Source organism: Narcine bancroftii, chromosome 12 (genome assembly GCF_036971445.1).
Source record: "Narcine bancroftii isolate sNarBan1 chromosome 12, sNarBan1.hap1, whole genome shotgun sequence".
In the NCBI taxonomy this organism is placed as follows: Eukaryota; Metazoa; Chordata; class Chondrichthyes; order Torpediniformes; family Narcinidae; genus Narcine; species Narcine bancroftii.
Genome location: NC_091480.1, coordinates 90,353,356 through 90,379,009, shown reverse-complemented (window position 1 = coordinate 90,379,009; position 25,654 = coordinate 90,353,356). Strand labels below are relative to the sequence as shown.

Here is a 25,654-nt window from a genome sequence, read left to right as displayed (position 1 = left end):
TTTCTTTTTCAATCTTTTTATTGGTTTTAATGTATCCAAAATACATAGGTTCATATAATAATAATAATGATGTAAATATCCAGTCACAAGTATCAAATAAAAATGAACAAGGCACATATGAACCCATGTTATTAAATGGAATAAAAGGGAAAAAAAACATTATATTCTGTCCCTCCCACTCATGCTCAATGGTTGTCAGACGTGATGGCATGTCTGTCTCTAGAAAAAAATTAGGTGTTCTACTACTGCAATGGATTTTAGCTTTCTTTCTCTTTGGAGACATTTTCTCAATTATTTTCAAAACAGAGATTAATTATTTTTGGTCTTTTCTTTCATGGCCCCATTATTAGTAGTGGATTCCTTAACTTGGCCAGTAGCCCTCATTAGGGTGGGGTTTGATTCTTAGCTTAGTAATATTTAAAATTGAAGAGCAGCTTGCAAGGAAGCTTGAAGGAAAGGCACCTTCTCTGGTAGTTTATTCCACGTTCTGTGAAAAATATCCCTCAGATCTTTCGCTGTTTCTCCCCCTCTTGACCCTATTAGCTTTAATCACCAGACAGGATAAAGATGGGACTGTAGCGGGTTGCTACGCTTGTAGCTTGAGGTATGGTATGGTAAGAGCTCGAAGTTATAACAAGAAAGAAGACTCTCACACGAAGGGAGTGTCATCGACACTGGCTGTGTCACCACCAGGGTGTGGCTTGAGAGGAGCTGGCTGCCGATGGGCCGCCTCGGATCCACAGGCCTGGATTGGACCGCCTGCGATCCGCTGACGGCGATTGGTTGATTCATCCATTATTACTGCGGCGTATGGCTGATCGATCGTGGAGTTTTGAGGACCATTTCCTGTGTCGACCCATGGAGCGGGCTGCAGGCTGCTACAAGACAATCAAACAGGAAGGTTTTGCCATGGATGGGTGGTAGAAAGGAACAGGATAGATCTCTGTGACATCTGAAGAGCAAAAAAGGTTTCAGGAAAAAAATAATATTGAGGGGTTTAGAACATTACAGGCCCTTCAGTCTCAATGTTGAGCCAACTATATCAGGCTCCATACATGACATTAGATACAACTCTGAGATTCCTTTTCTCCTGCAAGCGTTGCAGAATAACCACTAATGGGTAGTGCAAAAATTAACTGCACATCACAGGAACATGTAAACAATCAAAAGAACTGTAAACAGATAACGAATGCAAACAAACTGACTCCAATACGGGGACAGCAAAGAAAATCAATAAAGTGCACGAGTCCTTATTTAGTTCCAGATTGAGTTTGTTGTTCCTACCAAAAAATACTAAAACATTCCTACTTGGTATCCCTCTATCTTTCTCTCATGCTTTTGCCCCTCATGCAGTGGTTCCCAACCTTTCTCTTTCCGTCCGCATCCCACTTTAAGTATTCCCGATGCCATAGGTGCTCTGTGATGAGTAAGGTGGTGGGTGGGTGGGTGGAAAGAAAACACTTGAAAACCCCTGTTTTAATCGTACCTGATTGACTCGTTATGTGCAGGGTTTCCGAACTCCAGAGGAAATGGGCCAATGGCCATTTTTCTCAAGCAAAATATTTCAGAGGCGAGAACAGTGGTTCTCCACCTCCCCTTCCCACCTGAAGCAATCCCTCACTAACCACAGAGCACCTATGGCAGAGGGATGATGTGAGTGGAAAGAAAAAAGGTGGAGGACCACTGGAATAGAAGCCTCCACGACCACCCGGGAAGGTCATCCAAGCACCCACAACTTACCCTGTTGTCTCCCTGCACGTTGCACAGATGTCCTCTAGGGTTGCCCTGGGGTGGGGGGTGGGGGTTGGAGCTGCCAAGGTGAGGTGTGACAGCTGAAAAGCGCCTTGACCTGACGCAAGCCGGGGATTTCTGCTGCCGGATCAGCGGCCCGGTGTTGACAGCTGGCGGCGGAGCGCTGCCTGGAACCAGAGGGCGCCCAGGCGGAGCGTTGCCGGCTAACCTGCCTTGGGCAAGTCCCCACCCATTCGGCAAAGTCACAACAGTGGGCGGGCGGGCGGAAAACACGAAGTTTGCCACGGAGAGAGGGAGGGAGGGAAGGGAGAGAGAGAGAGAGAGAGGGGGAGGGAAGGGGAGAGATAGAGAGAGAGAGGGAGAGGGAGGGAGGGAGAGAGAGAGGGGGGAGGGAGAGAGAGAGGGGAGGGAGAGAGAGAGGGGAGGGAGAGAGAGAGGGGGGAGAGAGAGAGGGGGGAGGGAGAGGGAGAGAGAGAGAGGGAGAGAGAGGGAAGGGGGAGAGAGAGGGGGAGGGAGAGAGGGAGAGGGAGAGAGAGAGAGGGAGGGAGGGGGAGAGAGAGGGAGGGAGGGGGAGAGAGAGGGAGGGAGGGGGAGAGAGAGGGAGGGAGGGAGGGGGAGAGAGAGGGAGGGAGGGAGGGGGAGAGAGAGGGAGGGAGGGAGGGGGAGAGAGAGGGAGGGAGGGAGGGGGAGAGAGAGGGAGGGAGGGAGGGGGAGAGAGAGGGAGGGAGGGGGAGAGAGAGGGAGGGAGGGAGGGGGAGAGAGAGGGAGGGAGGGAGAGAAAGAGGGAAGGGAGAGGGAGGGAGGGAGAGAAAGAGGGAAGGGAGAGAGAGGGAGGGAGGGAGAGAAAGAGGGAAGGGGAGAGTGGGAGGGAGGGAGAGAGAGAGGGAGGGAGAGAGAGAGAGAGAGAGGGGGAGGGAAGGGGAGAGATAGAGAGAGAGAGGGAGAGGGAGGGAGGGAGAGAGAGGGGGGAGGGAGAGAGAGAGGGGAGGGAGAGAGAGAGGGGAGGGAGAGAGAGAGGGGGAGAGAGAGAGGGGGGAGGGAGAGGGAGAGAGAGAGAGGGAGAGAGAGGGAAGGGGGAGAGAGAGGGGGAGGGAGAGAGGGAGAGGGAGAGAGAGAGAGGGAGGGAGGGGGAGAGAGAGGGAGGGAGGGGGAGAGAGAGGGAGGGAGGGAGGGGGAGAGAGAGGGAGGGAGGGAGGGGGAGAGAGAGGGAGGGAGGGAGGGGGAGAGAGAGGGAGGGAGGGAGGGGGAGAGAGAGGGAGGGAGGGAGGGGGAGAGAGAGGGAGGGAGGGAGGGGGAGAGAGAGGGAGGGAGGGAGGGGGAGAGAGAGGGAGGGAGGGAGAGAAAGAGGGAAGGGAGAGGGAGGGAGGGAGAGAAAGAGGGAAGGGAGAGAGAGGGAGGGAGGGAGAGAAAGAGGGAAGGGGAGAGTGGGAGGGAGGGAGAGAGAGAGGGGGTGAGAGGGAGAGAGAGGGGAGAGAGAGGGAGGGAGAGAGGGGGGAGAGAGGGAGGGAAGGGGAGAGATAGAGAGAGAGAGGGAGAGAGAGAGGGAGGGAGGGAGAGAGAGAGAGGGGAGGAGAGATAGAGAGAGGGAGGGAGGGAGGGAGAGAGGGGAGGGAGGGAGAGAGAGGGGGAGGGAGGGAGAGAGAGAGAGAGAGGGAGGGGAGGAAAACAACACTCTCTGATCTTTATCTTTAGATGTCGCTGGGTTGAGAAAATGTGGCAGCAGAACGGCGGCTTCTTGCTCTCCGGCAGATTCAGGGGACTAAAGATTGCCACCTTTTGTGCCTGTTGCTAAATGCTGACTCCCCCCCTCCCTCCTCCCCGGGATAGCCAGAAGCCCCGAGCCCCGGTGGACCGTGCAGGAGGGAGCGCTCCTGCGCCAAAGCGTGGGACCCGAGTGAGATTAAAGCCTTTTGTTTTATGTACATAGCACTTGGAAAGAAAACAAAAATGGCGACAAGAGTCGGCGGCGGGTACCCCCCCATGAACGCGGGGAGCCCGATGATGAGCGCAGCCCTGGGGATGAATCCGGCGGCAGGGCAGGGCAGCAGGATGCCCGTCCACCTCCAGCAGACAGCGACTGCCTTCCGCAGCGTGGGTCCCGGCGGCATCTACCCGGTGAGTAATTCCCCCCTCGGCAGAGAGAGAAACTTCTGCAACTTTCCAACTTCTCCAAATTTATTTTTTTCTCGGTCCGAAAATAACCCTCATTGCACAGGTCTCAAAAGCCACGGTTGAAAGAGTCAATCCCCCTGCATCCCATGGCCGCCCGGTTCAATCAACCTGTTTTAAATTAATCCAATATGATTTGTCTTGCATTTGAACTTGAACTTGCAGGGAAGTTGCTTTGAGGCGGGTGCGGGAGGGTTGATTTGCTTGGGGCGGGTGGGAGAGAGAGAGAGATCCGGCACTGACTTTATTTGGGGCGTTTCTTTGCTGCCTTCGCTCCCTGGGTGAGCTCGGACTGGGCTGGGAGCTGAGCCCGGGGAACGAGCCCCTGGATTGATGGTTGGACTGAGCCGAACCTCGGCCTAACATCGCTCCCCACCCGCATCCAGTCGCTGCACTTCCGCGTTGGAGCGGCGCGTCTGAAGGGCTTGTTGACATTGCGAGCCGCCGCCGCGGCGCTCCCTCCCTGCAGAGGCCAGGCGACCCCGCTCCCTCCTTGCAGCGGGAAGGCGTCCCCGCTCCCTCCTTGCGGCGGCCAGGCGTCCACGCTCCCTCCTTGCGGCGGGAAGGCGTCCCCGCTCCCTCCTTGCGGCGGGCAGGCGTCCCCGCTCCCTCCTTGCGGCGGGCAGGCGTCCCCGCTCCCTCCTTGCGGCGGGCAGGCGTCCCCGCTCCCTCCTTGCAGCGGGCAGGCGTCCCCGCTCCCTCCTTGCAGCGGCCAGGCATCCCCGCTCCCTCCTTGCGGCTGCCAGGCGGCCCCGCTCCCTCCTTGCGGCGGGCAGGCGGCGGCGCTCCCTCCTTGCGGCGGCCAGGCGGCGGCGCTCCCTCCTTGCGGCGGGCAGGCGTCCCCGCTCCCTCCTTGCAGAGGCCAGGCGACCCCGCTCCCTCCTTACGGCGGGCAGGCTTTCCCGCTCCCTCCTTGCGGCGGGCAGGCGGCGGCGCTCCCTCCTTGCGGCGGGCAGGCGGCGGCGCTCCCACCTTGCGGCGGGCAGGCGGCGGCGCTCCCTCCTTGCGGCGGGCAGGCGTCCCCGCTCCCTCCTTGCGGCGGGCAGGCGTCCCCGCTCCCTCCTTGCGGCGGGCAGGCGTCCCCGCTCCCTCCTTGCGGCGGGCAGGCGTCCCCGCTCCCTCCTTGCGGCGGGCAGGCGGCGGCGCTCCCTCCTTGCGGCGGGCAGGCGTCCCCGCTCCCTCCTTGCGGCGGGCAGGCGTCCCCGCTCCCTCCTTGCGGCGGGCAGGCGGCGGCGCTCCCACCTTGCGGCGGGCAGGCGGCGGCGCTCCCTCCTTGCGGCGGGCAGGCGTCCCCGCTCCCTCCTTGCGGCGGGCAGGCGTCCCCGCTCCCTCCTTGCGGCGGGCAGGCGTCCCCGCTCCCTCCTTGCGGCGGGCAGGCGTCCCCGCTCCCTCCTTGCGGCGGGCAGGCGGCGGCGCTCCCTCCTTGCGGCGGGCAGGCGTCCCCGCTCCCTCCTTGCGGCGGGCAGGCGTCCCCGCTCCCTCCTTGCGGAGGGCAGGCGTCCCCGCTCCCTCCTTGCGGGGGCCAGGCGTCCCCGCTCCCTCCTTGCAGCGGGCAGGCGTCCCCGCTCCCTCCTTGCGGCGGCCAGGCGTCCCCGCTCCCTCCTTGCGGCGGGCAGGCGGCGGCGCTCCCTCCTTGCGGCGGGCAGGCGGCGGCGCTCCCTCCTTGCGGCGGGCAGGCGGCGGCGCTCCCTCCTTGCGGCGGGCAGGTGGCGGCGCTCCCTCCTTGCGGTGGGCAGGCGTCCCCGCTCCCTCCTTGCGGCGGGCAGGCGTCCCCGCTCCCTCCTTGCGGCGGGCAGGCGTCCCCGCTCCCTCCTTGCGGCGGGCAGGCGTCCCCGCTCCCTCCTTGCGGCGGGCAGGCGTCCCCGCTCCCTCCTTGCGGCGGGCAGGCGGCGGCGCTCCCTCCTTGCGGCGGGAAGGCGTCCCCGCTCCCTCCTTGCGGCGGGCAGGCGTCCCCCGCTCCCTCCTTGCGGCGGGCAGGCGGCGGCACTCCCTCCTTGCGGCGGGCAGGCGGCGGCGCTCCCTCCTTGCGGCGGGCAGGCGGCTGCGCTCCCTCCTTGCGGCGGGCAGGCGGCGGCGGCGCTCCCTCCTTGCGGCGGGCTGGCGGCGGCGGCGCTCCCTCCTTGCGGCGGGAAGGCTGCGGCGGCGCTCCCTCCTTGCGGCGGGCAGGCGGCGGCGGCGCTCCCTCCTTGCGGCGGGCAGGCGGCGGCGGCGCTCCCTCCTTGCGGCGGGCAGGCGGCGGCGGCGCTCCCTCCTTGCGGCGGGCAGGCGGCGGCGGCGCTCCCTCCTTGCGGCGGGCAGGCGGCGGCGTCGCTCCCTCCTTGCGGCGGGCAGGCGGCGGCGGCGCTCCCTCCTTGCGGCGGGCAGGCGGCGGCGGCGCTCCCTCCTTGCGGCGGGCAGGCGGCGGCGGCGCTCCCTCCTTGCGGCGGGCAGGCGGTGGCGCTCCCTCCTTGCGGCGGGTAGGTGGCTGCGGCAGCGCTCTATGCGGCCCGGGCTGGTGGTACTCAGGCTTGCTTGGTGTGAGAATAAGAGCCGTGAACCACGGTTTTGGTGACTGAAACCAGGGAATGCACGGGTTGCCTTGTATTATAGGGTCAGAGTGTGTGGGCTCGACCTAGAGGGGAGGGGGACGTAGGGCAGGAGAGTCCATGTTGGGGAGCTGTGGGGGTTAGAGGATGAGGAGCTGCTGGGAGCAGGGTCAGAGGGTGGTCTACAGAATAAATATGGCCTGTGCATCCACACCCTTTCTTGTTGCCTCCAATATACATTGTGGTTTTCAAACTGCCCTCCAAAACTCACCTTCCACCTTAAGTAATCCCTTTGCCATTGGTGCTCTGTGATTAGTAAGGAATTGCTTCAGGTTTTATGTGGGTGGGAAGAAAAAGGTTGAAAACCACTGTTTTAATTGACTCGTCAAGTGCATGGTTTCAGAACTCCAAAGGAAATGGGCCAATATCAATTTTTCTCAATCAAAAGTGTCGAATAGAGGTGAGCCTTTCAAAGAGGAAAGCTAGTTAATGCCCACTGGAAGGAACACTTCAAAGACCAACTCATTCATAATTCTAGAGTGAAAGATGAAGGCCTGCAGACACCGTGGTTGATGTAAAAATAGGACGCTGGAGAAACTCTGCAGATCAAACAGTGTCCTTTATATAGCAAAGATAAAGATACATAACCAGTGTTTTGGGGTTGAGCCCTTCAAGGTATGAGATGATGGCAGAGGCAAGTAGACATGAAGGCAACGTGGCTATGGAAGCGAGTCTTGGTGAGCGTTGTACACTACCAGTTTCCCCAATAATTACACAGACTGAGGGGAACAATAGGCTTTATTGTACATAAGACTTGAGCTGGCCCGGATCCAAGCTAGGGAAGTGCAGGGAAGGGAGAGGTGGCTCGACCTTTATGGACTAGGCCACAGGGGAGGAGTCCAGGGGAGAGTGACATCAGGGGGGCGGGCCAGCCTGTGCCTTTACCGGCCAATGAGTACATACAATCCATACCATTTCAGTGAATATGTGGTCATGGCATTTCTTGAAGAGATTTCACAGAGATTTGCAGTAGACGGAATTGAAACACAAAAGTGCAGTCACAAATCCATCATCTCATCGTCCACGTCCCAGAAGAGGAAGATAAGCCAGAGGACGTCACAATCAAAAAAAGGAGACCTATCCCACTGCGAAAGTCCTCCTCAACTACTACCCCCTCTCCTGACCCACAGTGGCTGAAGAGCTGCTTCCCAAAATGGCAGTGTGAATTCCATTCATCTGGAGGCACTCTGGATTGGATCTTCAACGAAACAAATCCAAGGAGCAGCACCACCCACTGCACATGGCCTTTATCAATCCCACCAAAGCATTTGACAACGTCATACATGAGGATCCATGAAGCACTCTCAAATTCAGCTGCACACAGAAATTTGTCTCCGACTTGTATTTGCACCATAGGGACGAGTGAGTCATGAACATAACTAATGGATCCACCACAAAGAGTGATGTTGGGGAAAACAAAGCTGCTTCATTGGCTTCTTTCTATTTTAGCATCAGTGGAGCAGCTTTTCCTTGGAATGAAACTAATCTTCAGAACTAATGGGAAACTGCTCAGCCTCCAAAGACTACATTCTGGAACTAGAGTTAAAGTGCCGGAGAAACTCAGCAGGTCGCGCAGTGTTCTTTATAACCAATGTTTCAGGCCTGGGCCCTTTGTCAAGGTATGAACAAAAAGCAGGTAGGCTCCTGAATAAACGGTAGGGGGGGTGGTGGGGAGCGACTTGCTGACCTCCTTTGTGTGTTAAATTATATTCACAGCACCTGCAGACTGTTTTGTTTAACTCCATTTAAAACCAGTTAACCCAACCTGGACACTCAAGTTGTACGATGGTGGCTGAGTTCTAAGCCAGTTGACAGCTTGTTCATCGAAACAGACGAGAGGATGCATCTTGTTTTCAATCTGAAATGAAGGTCTACCATCATAGGAAAAACACAATGCTGGAGAAATCCGCAGGTCAAATGGTGTACTCTGAACAGCAAAGATAAAGATACATAACCAACGATTTGGGCTTGAGATGTTGGCTACGTATATTTATCTTTGCTTACAGGTAGTCCCTGTCTTACGACCTACGTGACTTACAGCCATCTGTACAAATGACTGGAAAAAAAAAAGAAAACATATTTAAAATTGGAGCAGCCAGACACCACAGAACGCGCCCAACTACGGGAGACCTGAGGTTAACGTTATATCTGACTTGAATCCATTTCAAGATCCAACCGGTCCGACAGAATGGAACTCAGACATACGTCAAGGGCTGCAGGCATAAAGCACATCATTTGACCTGCTGAGTTTCCCCGACTTTGTGTTTTTACTTCAGTCATGGTGTCTGCAGACTTCGGTGTTTTACTCAAGGTCTACTATCAACCGGATTCCACAATATAACACTATCCCCCAATAATAAAGATCCGTGAGATCCTGGAAAAAGTAGAACACAGAGAGTCATGGTTAGTATAGTGTTTAGCGACCTGGGGATTTGAATCTAACGCTGTCTGTAAGGAGTTTGTACGTTCTCCCTGTGGCTGCATGGGTTTCCTGCAGGCCCTCCAGTCTCCTCCCACCTTTCAAAATGTACTGGGGTGGGGGGGGGGGTTGTAGGTCAAAATGGTGTAATTGGGTGGCATGGGCTGGTAGGGTCTGTTACCGTGCTGTATGTCTAAATTTAAATTTAAAAATTTATATCTCGTGGAAGGCAGACATTGAGGAGTAGGAGTCGGCCACCAGGTCTCTCAAGCCTGTGCCACCAGTTAATGTGATCATGACCGACCTACACTGGCCTCAACTCCTCCTGTGAGCCAGATCCCCATTAACCTCAATCCCTTGATTTTTCAAAAATGTATCCCTCTCCTTCAAAAACACTTCTAATTATGTTGCTTCCACCGGCCTTTGAGTCAGAGGATTCTGGAAATTTACAATTACCTCAGTTTTAAATGACCGGCCGTTTACCTTGTAGTTTTGTCCCCCTGTTGGTGAATCTCCCATTCATTAAAACTTTTCAATATATACCCTGCAAAGCCTGCTTTGGGCTTTGTATATTTGAATGAGGTGAGCTCTTATTTTCTTTATTTTAGTATCTGCGCTGCAGTCTTCCTGTTGAAAAGAAGCTAATCTTCAGAACTTCAGTGGGTTTTTTTCCCCGCCCCCCCCCCCCCCCCCCCCCATCCACAGTTCCACTTTCCGAGGTTTCAGTTACACGCTGTCCGAAAATATTAAATGGAAAATTCCAAAAATAAACAATTCATAAGTTTTAAATTGCGCAGTTCTAGTAGCGTGATGAAATCTCACGCTGTCCCACCTGGGATGTGAATCGTTCCTTCAACCAGTGTATCCACACTGTGTACGCCACCTGCCATTTAGTCACTGAGTAGCCGTCTCAGTTATCAGATCGGATGTCGCGGTATAGATAGGGTTCGCTACTATATGGATTCAGGCATCCACTGGAGATCTTGGAACATGCTCCCCACGGACATGTACAGGCAGTCTCCGGGTTACGAACAGCTCGTGCTCACGAACGGGCTGTTCCCCAATTCGTGTGTGCACATGAAACACGCATAATGTTACCTCGCGAACACTAAATTAGAACCGTTAAGTACCTGTTCCACCTTGTGTACAAATTCAGCTTGTGTGCAGACCCAGTTAATGGGGACTAGCTGTAATGGGAAACCATTCAACCTCCAAAGGTGACATTCTGGAACCAGAGTTAAAACACAAAAGTGCTGGAGAAACTCAACAGCGTTCTTTATGCAGCTAAGATAAAGATCCATGGCCAGTGTTGCGGGCCTGGGCCCTTCGTCAAGGTATGAACAAAAGGCAGGCAGGCATCTGAATAAACGATGGGGGGAGGACTACATAAAGAACACTGCGTGACTTGCTGAGCTCCTCCGGAACTTGTGTGTTTTAAATTAGGTTCATAAGGAATACAGGCCCAAAGTATTTAGTCTCTTGGGTGAACAACCCTCTCACTCCAGGAATTAGCCTGGAGAATCTCCTTTGAACTCCTTCCAATGCTACTGGACCTTGTTTAGTAGGGGTCAAAAGTGGGAACAGTGTTGCCTCGCCCACACAGCACAACTATAACAAAACCTGAGTGGAGAAACAAAGCTGGAGAAAAAAAATTAACAAACCCTCTCTGCAGAATCTTCCTAATTGGATGGGGGTTCACGGGAATAATAATAAAGTGAATTCCCGAACACAAACAAAGGGGGTTCATCATTGTCCAAAATCCACAGTAGCTCATGGGTAAATTACGGGATTTGTATGGAGCGGAGAACGACAGACACATTCAGGAGATGTGGACTCGAGGGTCATTAGAGAGCTGAATTAGAGGGATATGGGGAGATGTAGGGGCAGTAAGATAAAGCAATTTATTTGAAGGAGAAGTGAATTAGAAGGACATGACAGTTACAGGAAGTGGGTATTTCAGGGAGAGGAGGCCACGGGAGAGATGAATGACACGGAGTGGGACTACAGGAGAGATGAATTAAAGGGGTTGAGGATGAGAATAGGGGTGGATTATAGAGCCGGGGTTTATAGAACAGAGTTCCTGTGCTTCACTTCTCCCTGTGTATGTGTGCTCTAGATTTCTAAAATTCCCCATGCTGTTTTGTGGCAATGCTCTCAAAGTACACGAGTCTTTTGAAAATGACACACTTAATTTGTTTTTACTGAACAAATTCTTTCAGGTTTGTCAACTGGGCCTGAATTGCAAATTTCAGGCAGATGACTCCCATAATGTGTTTCTCACACTGCTTGGCCATTTCTGTCTGTTTTCCTGACACTCACTTCACCAGTGGCCCTTAATTTCCTGACAAGCCTTCTTTATTTCTGAAGAATCAGGATCTCCGATGTCACGAGTCACATGTGAAATTTGAATTATTGTATAGAGAGGGGCTGTGTTTCTTGGTAATCGCATTGACAAGAATATGTTGACTATATTACAGCAAAATACTGGTGTCATCAAACCATAGAACACAACCACACAGACACAAGCCCTTCGGCCCTCTAGTCTGTGCCAAACTATTTTTCTGCCTGGGCCCACTGACCTGCATCTGGACCATATCCTTCCATGCCTCCTGTCCATGTACCTGTCCAAATTTGTTTTCAATGTCAAAATTGAGCCTGCATTTACTAATTCAGTTGCCTATACCTGCTGTACACCTCTCTCTCTTTCTAAACCTCATCTCCAATATCCCTCGAAAACCAAGGTTCTCTCTTCCTGTTAACTTTGCCTTTCTTCCTGACAGGAGAAACAAACTCTGCACTCTCAAAATTACACCTTTGAAGGCCTCCCACAAACCAAACACATCCTTGCCGGTAAACAATCTTGCTCCAATCCACACTTTCTAGATCCTTTCTCATTTCCTCAGAATTAGTCTTTCTCCAATTTAGAATCTCAACCCAAGGACCAGACCTATCCTTCTCCATAATTAACTTGAAACTAATGGTGTTATGATCGCTGGACCCAAAATGTTCCCCTACTCATACTTCTGTCACCTGTCCTGTCTTGTTCCCTAATAGTTCCCTAAAAGTTTCACCCATTTAACCTTGGTAGACAAGCCCTCTGGTCTGTAATATCTGAGTACAGCTGTGATATTTTCCCCAACGAGCAATGCCCCTCCACCCACTTTCATCCCTCCCACTTTCCGCGTCCGAAATAATGGAACCCTGGAACATTGAGCTGCCAGTCTTGCTCCTCCTGCAACTAACAGCCACACTGTCATAATTCCACGTACCAATCCACATGCTCTAAGCTCATCTGCCTTTCCTGCAATACTCCTTGCATTGAAGTAGACATACCTCAGAACATTATTCCCACCATGCACAAACTTTTGTAGGCAGTTTTAACATGGTCCTTTTCTATCCCACTCCACCATCTGCTCTGGCCCTCTGGTTCTTATCCTCCTTTTGAGAGTGCAGAGTTTGTTTCTCCTGTCAGGAAGAAAGGCAAAGTTAACAGGCAGAGAGAACCTTGGTTTTCGAGGGATATTGGAGATTGGGTTTAGAAAGGGAGAGAGGTTTAAATCTCCTAGAGCAGCACTAGCATGGGTATTAGTCTAATTCAGATCCAAACCGTCCCGCCAGTACTTGTCCCACCTTCCCTGGAAGAGAGCCCAATGATTCCGAAATCTGAAGCCCTCCTCTATTATCTCTTTAGCCAAATATTAAGATACACTATCTGCCTAACCTCACTATCACGTGGCTTGAGCAGCAATCCTGAGATCAACCCAGGAGGTTAGCGCCTAACTAACCTCGTCATCCTTCCTACTCACATCATTGGTCCCTACATGGGCTGTCAGATCCTCCCGCTTGAGAGTGCTGTGAACTTGATCTGGGACCTGGAAGGCAATATACCATCCGAAATTCGCAATCTCTTCCACAGAACCACTTATCTGTTCCGCTCACTATCGAATCCCCTTTCATTGCAGCTCGCCTCTTCCCTTCTTAGCCACAAGGCTCCAGACTCCGTGCCAGAGACCCGAGCACCGTGGCTAATCCCTGGTAGGTCATCCCCCCTCAACGTTATCCAAAGCAGCTCACGTGTTATTGAGGGGAACGGCCCTGCACTGACTACCTGTTCCCTTTCCTGACTGTCGCCCAGCTGCGCTCCTCCTGCCTGCTAGGTGCAATTGCTTCCCTGTAACTCCTGTCTGTCATCCTCTCAGCCTCCTGAATGCTCCGGAGTTCATTCAAATCCTGCTCCAGTTCCCTCAAAATGGCAGACCCGGGGAGAGCGGAGACTCAGCGCTGCTCTATAGGATTCTACTGCTGGCGGTTCCGTATAGGATCTAAACAGGCTGTTAAAAGAGCCGATGGTGTTAGTAAGTTAAAAATATTGTAAGTAAAATTATGCAACCACGGTCTGTGCCCAAAACAGCACTTGAGCTCGGCAGGGGCCACGATGGGTTGCAGATGCCAGGGGAGCAGAGGTTTGGCCCAGGATACCACAAGACTGGCACACAAAGCAACAGAATGAAGATCAGCCAAAGAGAGTCCCTTCAGAGTCGCTGAATGTCTTGTGGATTCGCCTCCAGCGCTCCCGAGGCCTCTGCAGTCGTACAGAACCCTCTTTGTTTCATTGGCAATTGAAGTCCAGGATCCAAACCTTCGACGTGACCAGGAAGCCTTCAGCTCCCAATTCCTTCCTGCCCTCAGCACCCTTCGAATTTGAGCCCCTCGCTGGTCCGCTGCCATGGTTACCATCCTGTAGGGTTATCTCCCATGCTTCTCCCTCTCTGCAGGAGATGTTTGCCCCATTTCAGCGCCAATCCGCCAACCCTAACCCTAACCCCCCCTCCCGTGGCAGCTGCCAAGCATAGCACGGCCACCTTGGATGCAGACCATGCGGTTGCAGGATTGTACTTAGAAACACCGTTGGCTCCTTTAACAGGATGTTTAGAGATGATTAGGCAGTGCTGGGTCTCCCTGGTCTGGACCAGTTGCCTTTACAGCAGCTCTGGGAGCATCACAATTTCTTCTTTAGGTGAATCAGTGGGGAAAGTGATGGACGTGAGTGAGTAGGTTGTGGGGAAGTAAGTGGGAAGATGGGGCTGCTCTGAGAACAGGCTTGATGGCCTTCTTGCTCCATTTTGCGCAAGCATGGTCGGACGGCTGAATGTGGTGGAGACAGAATTGGACTGTCAGCCTAACAGCGTGTGAGGCCCAGACAGTAAATCAGAAAATGTTGGCTGTGGGATCTTGCTAGGATGCTGCTTTGGAGAAGGACAGGGATGGGGTGAGATTGAAATGAAGAGGTTGTGTGTGAGATCTTGGGAGTTCTGTCCAAAGCACCCATTAAACTTATGGATGTTTCCTACTTTCAAGGCACAGGAGACTGTGCATGAAGCAGAACTCACAAGTTAAGAAATATGGGTGATAACTGGGCGGCTAGGAACCAGTGGAGGGTATCATGAGAACGTTGTAAAAGTTTTATTGAAGGCTGAATCTAACCCTACCCATTCCCTCTCCAGTGACACAGCTATCCTGCCTCCCCTTGCTTGCTGGTGTGTCCTCCCTCCCTGATCCAGTTATTACCTCCTGCCTGTTGATACACACTACCAATGACTGAAGACTGAGTAAGGAACAATAGACTTTAATACACATTAGATTTCAGCTGACCCAACTCCATGTCTCAAATGAATGGAAGGGGACAGGAAGGTCGACCTCTTTGGCCAGGACACGGGGGGGGGGGGAGGGGTTACATGAGGTCAAGTCATCAGTGGGCTGGCCAGCCACTTATACACAGAACAGCAGCAGTATATACATATCACTACACCTGGGCACCACCCCTTCCCCACCACCATTTTGTTCGGGTGCCTGCCTACATTTTGCTCAAGCCTTGATGAAGGGCTCAAGCCTGAAACATTACATACCTTTGCTACATAAAGGACTCTGTATGACCTGCTGAGTTTCTCTAGTGTTGTGATTTTACTTCAGTGTGTCTGCAGACTTTCGTGTTTTGCTTCTAAACCTACCCATGTGGATCAAGTTCTACACTCTCAAATTTGCACGATTCATGAATGATGGGTTCTGACAATGGTTTATTAAGCCACTGGTTGGTTAATGGAAAGTGTGTGAACAGACACCATTGCTTTCTCTTTTATTGGAACGTCAGTGAAGAAGGTATCTAATGCGAGTCACGTGGATTTGCTGTTTTTGGTGACACGTGTTTTTGCCCACGTCCACAGCGCCCAGGAATGCCACCGGGATCTCGCATGGCGATGCCAGGAATGCAGATGGGCATGCCTTCCGGCCCGGTTTACATGGGGAGTTCAGCCGTCCGGCCAGGTATTCCGCAGCCGATGGTGGACCCGTTTCGTAAACGCCTGCTCTCGCAGCAGCATCCCCCTCAGCTGATGCAGAGCCGAGGGAGAGGGTAAGGTGCTGGGATGGAGACACGGGTCCTTTTACACAAAAGAAAAATCCGATGTTGGTTCACTTTTTGCAGAGAATTCAGCCTCTTTTCAGAGTTCGTACATGACATCACATACAGCCCTGAGATTCTTTTTCCTGCGGGCCAGGCAGAATTACCACCCATTGGTAGCGCAAAAAAAAAACTGAACACAATGTACACATGTAAACAAATGTTAACAAATTGCAATACAGAGAGTGGGGGTGGGGGGGGGAAAACTATAAAGTGCAAAAGTAAGAGATCTTCCACAAATCTGTAATTGAGGTTATTGAGCCTAATGGTGGAGCTGTTCCTGATGGAAGTAGCAGGAACAGAGTGTGTATCTGTGATGAATACTGCTGCTCTTCGACTGCTTTCTGATGGCTTTTGAGTTTACCCAGAGTCTGAGTGAATTGTCTGTACCAGGAAGATTTGAACTTCATTGCCACATCTCTGTTAAAAGTTTAGTGACCTCAAAGTTGGCTGCAGCAAATGGTCTTCACATCCCTGGGTGAGGCAAGAGAAAATTGGCAAAGGTATGCATTCCTGAATAGCGTCCCACAGTCTTTGCAAGATAGTTGTGTGTGGCGTGAAGCCCACTGGAGCTGTGTGGTCTGCTGACATATAATGTCAAGATTTGTATTACTCATGTATAGGAAAAAAATACTCGCACGTATGGTCGACTTGGGGCTGTTGAAACTCTGCAAGGAAGGGGACAGATCCTACAGAGCAAGGAGCAAAATCAACAAAAACTCAAGGAATACTGAGCCATCAAATCTCGAAGTAAAAGAAACCGGTCACTCTGGTGTGGGTTTGCAAAAGGCGAACAGAGAATTTTTCTTCGCCTACCAGTTTTGCCAATATTTTCTCTGCCTGCTTCGCTGATACGATCATTGCCGCTTGCCGTGCCCTGGTAACTGAGCTGTGCTGTCACTGGGAGGAATGTTCAATTTAGACATGTAGCACAGGCCCTTCTGGCCCACGAGTCCGTGCTGCTCAAATATCCCAATTATCCTATAACCCCCATACGTTTTGAAAGGTGGGAAGAAACCAGAGCACCTGGAGGGAACCCATGCAGTCCCAGGGGGACATACGCACTCCTTACAGACAGTGTTGTGCTCACTCCAATGCTAACCACGCTGCACTGAATGCCTGCTCATGTTCAACGGGGATTTGATTTTCTTAATTTGTGGCCGCAGGAAGAAAGAAGATCATTGCAAAACCATAATTAGCAAATCCACCATAGTTAAGCTGGAATTTTGCGAGCTGTTAGAAATTCATGCACGTCTGGTCGACCGATCACCTCTAAAACAAATAGAACCACGGCTCCTCCCCACTCCCTCTTCTCCACGCTGAGAGCACGGTTTCCATTGAGCAACAGACGATCTGGCAATATGTCTGGAGAACGTACCGACAGGGAGATCAATTCATGGTGGCATTTTTTCAGTACAAATAGCAGACTTCAAAGCGAATGCCAATCTTCTGGTTTTCCTATTGCCATTGGAATCCATTTCCAACATTATGTATGTTATACAGCGATGTTTATTTAATATTTGAAGGTTTTCATATTTTCAAACAACTTGGAGGAAGGCCAGTTCATGCCAACACCTCTGTGTCTGCTCACTGAGTAATCACATTCTGTCTCTGTTCACATTTGCAATGCAGTTGTGGGTCCTGCACTGCACCCTGTCACTATAGGTTTGAAATGACTTGCAGCTCTTTGTTAATTTTTCAGTATAGTTCTCAATGACTGCCAAAAAATTGGAATGGCCATTAAATTGGTATTCAATGTTCAGTATATCTTTAGGGACTAAGCAGTAGTGGGTAGGGAATGATGCCCATAGTAAAAACAAACTTGGTAGAATTTAACACCAATATTGTATGCACGTTCAAACTCCTGAAACAAAATTGTAAAACATGTCATGGGACATGGAACACAATAATGTTTCAAATCTGGAATTGATTGGTACTGACGCCCCCACAATTTATAGAAGATGATAGATTAAAATCCCCATTAGCTGGAATTAAAGCAACCGGCAAAATAAAAGCAAGAAATAACTAGGTAAAATAACATAGGAGTTTAAAAAATGGCACCCCCTTTGCGGTCATTTTGCCAATCATGCAATCTCAAGCAATCGGCAAATACATTTATCCGGCATCTACCAATCCCACAAGTGCCGGATACTGGGAGTTTTACTCTACGTAATAAAACCAAGAGAGGAGCTCTTCCAATTTGAAGTCCCCAAGCTGATGAAGTTTAATGCACCAAGCTACATATTGGTTTTTGTGCCAGTTGGTCAAGCACCTAATGAGTGGAAGGTCAGCTGGTTAAATCCTTGTTTAAGATATTTGGTTTGCAAAGATAGACTAATTAGAAAACAACATCATTTTTTTAATTATCGCTTGCAGCTGCTTCAAGTTAAGGGGGCTAGTTCCAGCTGGCTGCAGAGGAAAATTGTCCTCTGGCCAGAAGTGTATAGGTGAAAGGTTGGTGCTTGGCCTGTGCTGAACTCAGTTGGAGGATTAATTTTAAAGAGAAGTGTTAAAGTGGGGGAAAAGACAGATTAAAAAAACTAGTGTGTAAAATCCGCAGAGAACACTGCTCAGTTAGTGGGCAGACTGTCTGATATTATAGCAGAATGGGTGGGACACATCCGGCAAGATTTCTAATTACCGATCATTGATTCTTGGCAGAAGTGTCAAATTGGAACAGGATTGAACCAAATCACAATGTTTGCTTTGTCAAACATTAACACGTAGGTTTGGATTTTCCATTTAAGAAAACCTATTCTTCAAGGAATAGTGAATGGGTTGAGTGGTTCAATCATTGCTATTACAACCCTTTTAAACCAGTTAGAGCTTCCATGAGCAGAATAGCTATTTAATTGTTTAAAGAGTAAACTTGTCAGAAAAGTAAGCTGCTAATCTAAATTTGTCATTTATGCACACATATCTATTGACTCTAATGGATATTAAGAGGTTTCAACACAATTTATAACCCGCACATGTAGTTGTTGTTTCGATAGCATGCGGTGAATCTTCAATTCAACTTTCTGTCCTTTTCTATCTGCAGTGTCAAGAGACGGAAGATGGCTGACAAAATTCTACCACAAAGGGCAAGTGTTTAATTTTTGTTTTATTAAGTCTTATTTAATCATTGTTGCCAGGGGTATAAAGTATATAACCAGAAGGGTTCTATGTCCAAATCAGCAGATTAAATGATCTCGCCAGAAGAATATATTCCAGGTATCCAAATTATTGCACTGCCGAACGCTTGCCACTAATCCATCTCTGTTTGGCACGCAGCGTCTTGCTGCCAGCATGCCAGGTGTCATTTACCTGGAGATACTCACTTGTAATCTTGAGACAAAAAGTGGAGTAATGAATTTTATAGTTCAACCTTTTAAATTAATAAAATTGTCCCAGTGATTGTGAATTTGACTTCATAAAGAAACTATTTTTAACCTTTTGTGAACTTCGTCCTTTTTTTTAAAAAAAACAAGTTGCAAGCAAAGAAATTATGGTTTCTGTATTCACCTTTTCAAAAACATTTATAAATTTTAATAGCTTTTTAATTTATCAACTCTTTGTATTACATGTTTGAATGGAAATCACGTCCTAGGGATTGTGCAGCATGGAAACAGGCCCTTTAGCCAAACTTTTCCATCCATGTACTTGTCCAAAAGTCTTTTAATTTTGTCGTTTTACTCTCCTCTGGAAGCTTGATCCATATACCCACTACGTGTGGCACAAAAAAAATACCCATATGGTCCCTTTTAAATCTTTCCCCTCTCATCTTCAATCTATGCCTTATAGTTTTAGTCACCTTCATGATGTTGAATATCTCTGTAACATCATCCCTTGGCTTCTGAAGCCAAGGGGGGAGGGGAAAAAGTCTTCAGGAATTCTAGTCGTCCACGGTTTCAGTTACCCGCGGTCCAAAGTATTAACTGGATAGAGAAGCACATTCACATAACTTTATTACAGTATATTGTTATAATTCTGTTTTATTATTAGTTATTGTTGTTCATCTCTTATTGTGTGCCAAATTTATAAATTAAACTTTATCATAGGTATGTATGTAGAGGAAAAAACAGTGCACTGTATATAAGGTTCGGTACTATCCATGGTATCAGGCGTCCATTGGGGTCTTAAAACATATCCCTTGTGGATAAGGGGGGTGGGGGAAACAACTATATCCATACGACTAGATTTTCATTTCCAAACTCTGGTGAATCTGCTTTGCATGTTGACTTAGTCACTTCAACGCTGCAGCTGTCTACGTCGACGTGTCCTTGTTCAGAAATCCATTATGCTAGTGGAATTCGAAAGAAATTGCACGTAGGATCGCTAGATTATTTTTTTCCCCTCAGTGTGAAGGTTGGAAGGAATGGAGTGCAATTATCATGAAGTGTTCTTAAAATATCAAGCGATTATTGTGGAATGGTTTCACTTGCTAAAATCAGAAGTAATGGTTTAACAATAATCCAAGTGCCTCTTGGGCACCAAACCAAAAAAAAAACCAGTTTACTACAGTAGACCTCCTTCTGATTATATCCACAGCTGACTCGATATTTAGTTACATGTTTTAATTTATTTAGATCAGAGAACTGGTTCCAGAATCCCAAGCATATATGGATCTCTTAGCCTTTGAACGGAAACTGGATCAAACCATTATGAGGAAACGCCTGGAGATTCAGGAGTCGATGAAGAAACCCTTAATGGTACGGATCTTAAAAGCACAATTAATGTTTAGTGGTGCAAACAGTGGGGGGCATTTGTTAATTTCTTGTTACTTAATGGTCTACAAAATGTCATTCTCACTTATGAATATCAATTTTCATTCAACAACTTTCCTCAGTGTTAAGTGAAACAAAAGCCACACACTTTCTGTTGATTGTTTAACGTGTGCAAAGTTCTGCTGGATGGAAATCTTTCTAGTAAATCAAATTATTTATTTGTTTTTTTTTTAATTTAAATTTAGACATACAGCACTGTAACAGGCCCGATAACACCCAATTAACCTACCCCCCCCCCCCACCCCCAGTACTTTTTGAATGATGAGAGGAAACCAGAGCCCCATGGGGGGAGTGTACAAACTCCTTACAGACAGTACGAGGTTCGAACCCCAGTTCCGATCCTTTGGCGCTATAAACAGTGTTGCACTAACTGTGCTGTCCCACGGTAACCATGCTGCATTGCATCTGTATGGCCAGCAATTGAGGTAACCCTCAGGGTTGCACGTTTCAGACCAGTCTCCTTCCCATTTAGATTTGGTTACTGCAGAGGTCGGGTTTGGTGGCTCTTCTCCACAGTTTGCTCTCCGAGCCTGCTGGGTGGACAGCTTAAAAGTAAACTTGCATGTTGAGGCAGTGGTGAAGAAAACGAATGCATTGCTGGAATTCATTTCAAGTGGAATAGAATACAAGAGCAGGGATGTGATTTTGAGGCTTTGTAAGGCAATAGTGAGCCCTCACTTGGAGCATTGTGAGCAGTTTTGGGCTCCTCATTTAAGAAAGAATGTGCTGACGTGGGAGAGGCTTCAAAGGAGTTTCACTAAGATGATTCCAGGTCATCATATGACGAGCGTTCAACAGCTCTTGGTCTGTATTCATTGAAATTTAGGAAAATGAGGGGGGTGGGGGGGAAATCTCATTGAAACATTTCAAATGTTGAAAAGCATGGACAGAGTAGATTTTGACCGGGGGGAGAGTCTTGGTCAAGAGAGCACAACTTCAGAATTAAAGGGCTTCTGCTTAGAGCAGAGGCACATTGGAATTTCAGTCAGAGGGTGATAAATCAGTGGGATTTGTTGCCACAGGTAGATGTGGAGGCCAAGTCATTGGGTGTATTTCAGACAGCGATTGATTGGTTCTTGATTAGCCAGGGCATCGAAGGTTATGGGGAGAAGGCTGGGTAGTGGGGCTGAGTGGGGAAATGGATCAGCTCGTGATTAAATGGCGGGGCTGACTAGTTGATCAACAACAAAAGGTATGATATCTTGCACTGTCTGAACTTGCGCCGTCACTAATTTTGTTAAAGGAGCAGGTCATTATGCATTTGTATTTGAACTGGGGCGGCACGTTAGTGCAATGCAGTTGCAGCTCCAGTGACCGGGGTTCGAATCTGGCGCTATCTCTTAAGGAATTGTACGTTCTCCCTGTGTCTACGTGGGCTTCCTCCAGGTGCCCCGGTTTCGTCCCGCAGTTCAAAACGTTCGAGGGCTGTAGGGTCATTGGGTGGCACGGGTTTGTGGGAACGTGCTGTATGTCTAAACTTCTAAAAATTCAAAATTTAATTTAAAACTGGCCCATCCTGTTGTCTGACGTGGAGTTGCTTGGGCAATTCTTGAAGACCTTTCGGTTGTTTAGTGCAAACTGTCTCTGGCATTGAGGTTCAAGCAGCAGCCTGCAAATGGAGAAAATTTACAGATGTTTGACTCCCTCAACGGCTTCAGACTGGGAGTAACCGATGCCTGGACAATGATGCCCAGGTGAGCCTGTTTAGGAGGGCTTGTGAATCACCATGCTTTTTTAAAAAATTTCAGCAAAAACGCAAGCTACGGATCTACATCTCAAACACTTTCACTCCAGCCAGACCTGATGGTGAGGAGGGAGAGGCCATTGCATCCTGGGAGCTTCGAGTGGAAGGAAAGCTACTCGATGATGTAAGTTGTATTTCGTGTACCCTATACCGTACGCCACTCATATTCACTCATGTTTCTTCTTTGGCGAAAGGATGTACAATGTAGTAATGGAAAATAAATATCAGGCAGCTGTCTATCTGTGGCCTCTGTCTGTCGTGGTCGACCATGGGTACTTTGGCTCTGGTAGTCACTCTTCAGGGCACGAGCCAGGACATAATTGATATGGAGATCCATCTGTTGCCCATGAGGTGGGATTCCAACCCCCCTCTCTATGCTAATGACGTCCAAATGTACGACGAAAGTTGTAAGAGTTTGGTACCAGCAGCATTGCAGGAGTTGCCGTGCCGGTGCTGGGTGCAGCAGTCAGTCATCTTCGGGATTCTGACTCCGGATTTACTCCCAAAGCCTTTCCCTTGAGTGGGTATAGCCACAAGGCAGCGGAGGTTTGAAATCAGAGCTTTCCCCCTCCTAGATGTGTTGCCATCTATGGTTAATAAGCCCCATCTGCCCAGAGCATCTGGTTTCAAGGCATCAGTGGCCTTTGCCCCTTCTCCTGTCAGTGGGAACAGATCCACCAGGCATAAGAACTCTGCCACACGTGAAAGCCAAGCGGCAATTGAATAAAGAAGGGAACAATTCAAGAGGGTTGTACTGTAATGCCTTCCATTTTGTATGAATTGTAAGGGTTTTTTTTTTAAAAAAAAAAGCATAATATCTGCCCAAGTCAGAGAAGTTAATGTATTAGCAGAGAAGGTATGAACAGAATGGTAGAGAAAGACTCAAGATTTGCCGAGAGAACATGAGGGAATTGAGAACATTTACCAACAGAGGGTGTTGGGCCCATCATGCCAGTGTTCCACTTCCTGGTCCGGGTTATATACCTCAATTAAGAGTTCCCTCATCCTTCAAAAGAAAGCAGGAAGGGGGCTGCAGAGGCTCAGCATTTCGAACAGCGTCTTTTATGCTTTCAACCAGTGTTTCGGGCCTTCATCAAGGTATGAGAGAAGGCCGTCATTCTCTCATACCTTGATGAAGGGCTCAGGCCCGAAATGTTAGTTACGCGTCTCCACCTTTGCTACATAAAGGACACTGTTCGACCTGCCGAGCTTCTGCAGCATTTTGTGTGGATTTTTGTTTTAAAACATCAACCACGGTGTCTACAGATTTTGATTTAACCCAAGAGGCTGCAGATGCTGAAATCTGAAGCAACAAATAATTTTCTGGAAGAATTTAAAATAGATTTTACCTGTGAGTTCTTCCAGGAGGGTTTTTTTTTTAGCTAAGGAAAACAGCTTTAGTTTCCCCACCACCTCCCCCCTTCCCCTCACAGTTACAATTCTCAGTTTTGTCCTTACAATTTCTGACCATCAGCAAATCCCCAGAAGTCCTATAGGTAGGTGGCTAGAATCTACACTGGCATTATTGGAAATGGGGCCGGTCAAGGAGGGATGGGTTTCAGATGGAATCGTTGGCAACTTGGACCACCATAGTTTTATTTTTATGCAAAGATTTTAAACTTAAAATAAGAGGGTGTGAAGATGTGATTGTAATAAAAGTAGCAGGTCCTGCAGCATCCATAGGATGGATACATTGAGAACAGGCTCAGGCCCTAAATGATGGGGATATCCTTGACTCCTATGGACGCTGTGTGACCTGCTGGATTTCTCCAGCACTTGTGTGCAGTTATCAAAACTGGCATAGTTGTTTTGTTTTGAAGGAGGGGATTAGGACCACACCTACTCAACTGGATTAGCAGGTGGATGATCAGGATTTTCATTGGAGGGAGAAAAATAGCGAGGTATTTGAGTTGGGGGGTGCGGCGCATTTGGCTTAAAAGGAAGGAAACTACTTGCCTCACAAGCTTCCTTGACTGAACTATACTGCTCTGGCCACCTGGTTCCAGGAGTTTCCGATAACCTGTGCCCTCAAGGTAACCTGATCTGAGTCTCGCTGTACTGCTTTGAAAGGATTGTAGCCTTGGGAATGAAATCATCCAGTGGGTTTCTGACATGCATGCAATTGCTGCCAATAAATGTCCGGTCAAATTTGTTGAGTTGTGCAAAACAGCCAGGAAATGTTACCATGGAAAATGTTAACTTCTCCAAGTACAACATGGGAACAGAAACGGTATAACAAGTAATCTCATTATAAAATCTCTGTGAATTTATTTTAATAAATTTATCATTTGCATCTTCTGAATTTTTTGCAAATTCCATCTAAGTGCATGCAACTGAAAAGCTCGTTTGAAGCAATTTCCCCAGATTGGTAATAACATCACCCAGAATAGACATACAATGCTAAGCACTGCACAGAGATGCAGTGTACCAGTGCTGTAAGGGTATCTTTGGGCTGGTAAGTACATCCTTATTGTGACAGTGGCCGGCATGGTACATTGACAAGCAAAACTCAATAAAGAAGATAAACATCCAAAACTCCTAAATCATGTTAGTTTTGATTTGGCATCAGTTTAACCTTAGTAGTCGGTTATGTGCCTCCAGACCAGTGTGTCCATTTATAGATGGGTGTGCATTTTAATTGATTCTGCCATTGCCCTTTTTTCCAGCCTGGGAAAGTGAAGAGGAAGTTCTCGTCCTTTTTCAAGAGTTTGGTTATCGAATTGGACAAAGACCTTTACGGTCCAGACAATCACTTGGTAGAGGTACGGTGTAATCAGTTTAGAATAGGTTAAATGATGAGGCGGGGCCATTATACCAGCCCCTCCCTTGTTCTCTGCAATCGCACCATGTGCTCTTGTCCTGTCCATCAGGTAGTGTCAAAAGATAGTGAACTCCTCACAAGACCAGGAAACTTCAAAATTGAACTTGCTGCTTGAGCAAATAATAAACATACATTCTAAACTTTATATTTTAAATGTAATTTAAAAAAAAATTTGGACATGCGGCTCTGTAACAGGCCCTTACGGCCCACGAGCCCGTGGTGCCCAATTACACCCTCGATATGTTTATTTTTGAATGGTGGGAGGAAATCGGAGCACCCAGAGGAAACCCTTGTAGTCACAGGGAGAACGTGCAAGCTCCTTACAGACAGTGCGGGATTCAAACCCAGTCCCAGTTGCTGGCACTATAAGGGCATTGTGCTAACTGCTACACTAACAATAGGAAACATGGTATCACCATTTAGCTTGTGCACCAGGAATTATTTCTTATTTGGCAGAAACTACCTGGCCATCGATCAGACATTTGCTGCACAATTTTTTGTCTGAACATGACACATTTCAGAAAGCCCCGTTTGGTGTCATGCACCCATATTGTTTTGCTCTTGATAACATTAATCTGATCACTGTGAATGTGTTTGAAAGCTTCTGCTGCCTTAAGGGGGCCTGTTCCCATCTTCCCTGCTGTGGCAATTGGGAATTGCTGTGAAACGATGAATTTTGTTTTCGGAATGATCAAACTTTCTCATTATTATTACACTGAAGTGCTGGCTTCAGTGGCCTTTTTGTTTTAAAGATAATGTTGATCTGCATTTTTGTTCCAAGTGTAGCAGAGATTACCGTAGCTACCCTGCAGTTTCCTGTATGACTAACAGCAGTTCACGAGCAGGATGTTTTGGGTTTTGGACTGTTAGATATCCTGTGACAGGAAAATACTTGGTACAGATGTATAGAAAGGGGATAAGAAGGCTATCAAATACCACCA

At 49.0% G+C, this 25,654-nt stretch overlaps 1 protein-coding gene across 3 annotated transcripts in view; it reads left to right on the top strand.

The window, feature by feature from the left end:
* Positions 1-3,322: 3,322 nt before the first annotated feature.
* LOC138746489 (SWI/SNF-related matrix-associated actin-dependent regulator of chromatin subfamily D member 2-like) overlaps positions 3,323-25,654 on the top strand; it is a 44,671-nt gene continuing 22,339 nt past the window's right edge. The window contains exons 1-6 of one of the 3 annotated variants that reach the window (XM_069904691.1): positions 3,323-3,867; positions 15,147-15,334; positions 18,423-18,465; positions 19,951-20,073; positions 21,897-22,016; positions 24,559-24,654. In XM_069904691.1, the coding sequence (XP_069760792.1) occupies positions 3,670-3,867; positions 15,147-15,334; positions 18,423-18,465; positions 19,951-20,073; positions 21,897-22,016; positions 24,559-24,654 (768 nt within the window). In that variant the 5' untranslated portion in view covers positions 3,323-3,669. Of the gene's footprint in view, positions 3,868-12,731; positions 12,961-15,146; positions 15,335-18,422; positions 18,466-19,950; positions 20,074-21,896; positions 22,017-24,558; positions 24,655-25,654 lie in introns of those variants that run through there. The other 2 variants (XM_069904692.1, XM_069904693.1) reach the window with 2 other exon arrangements.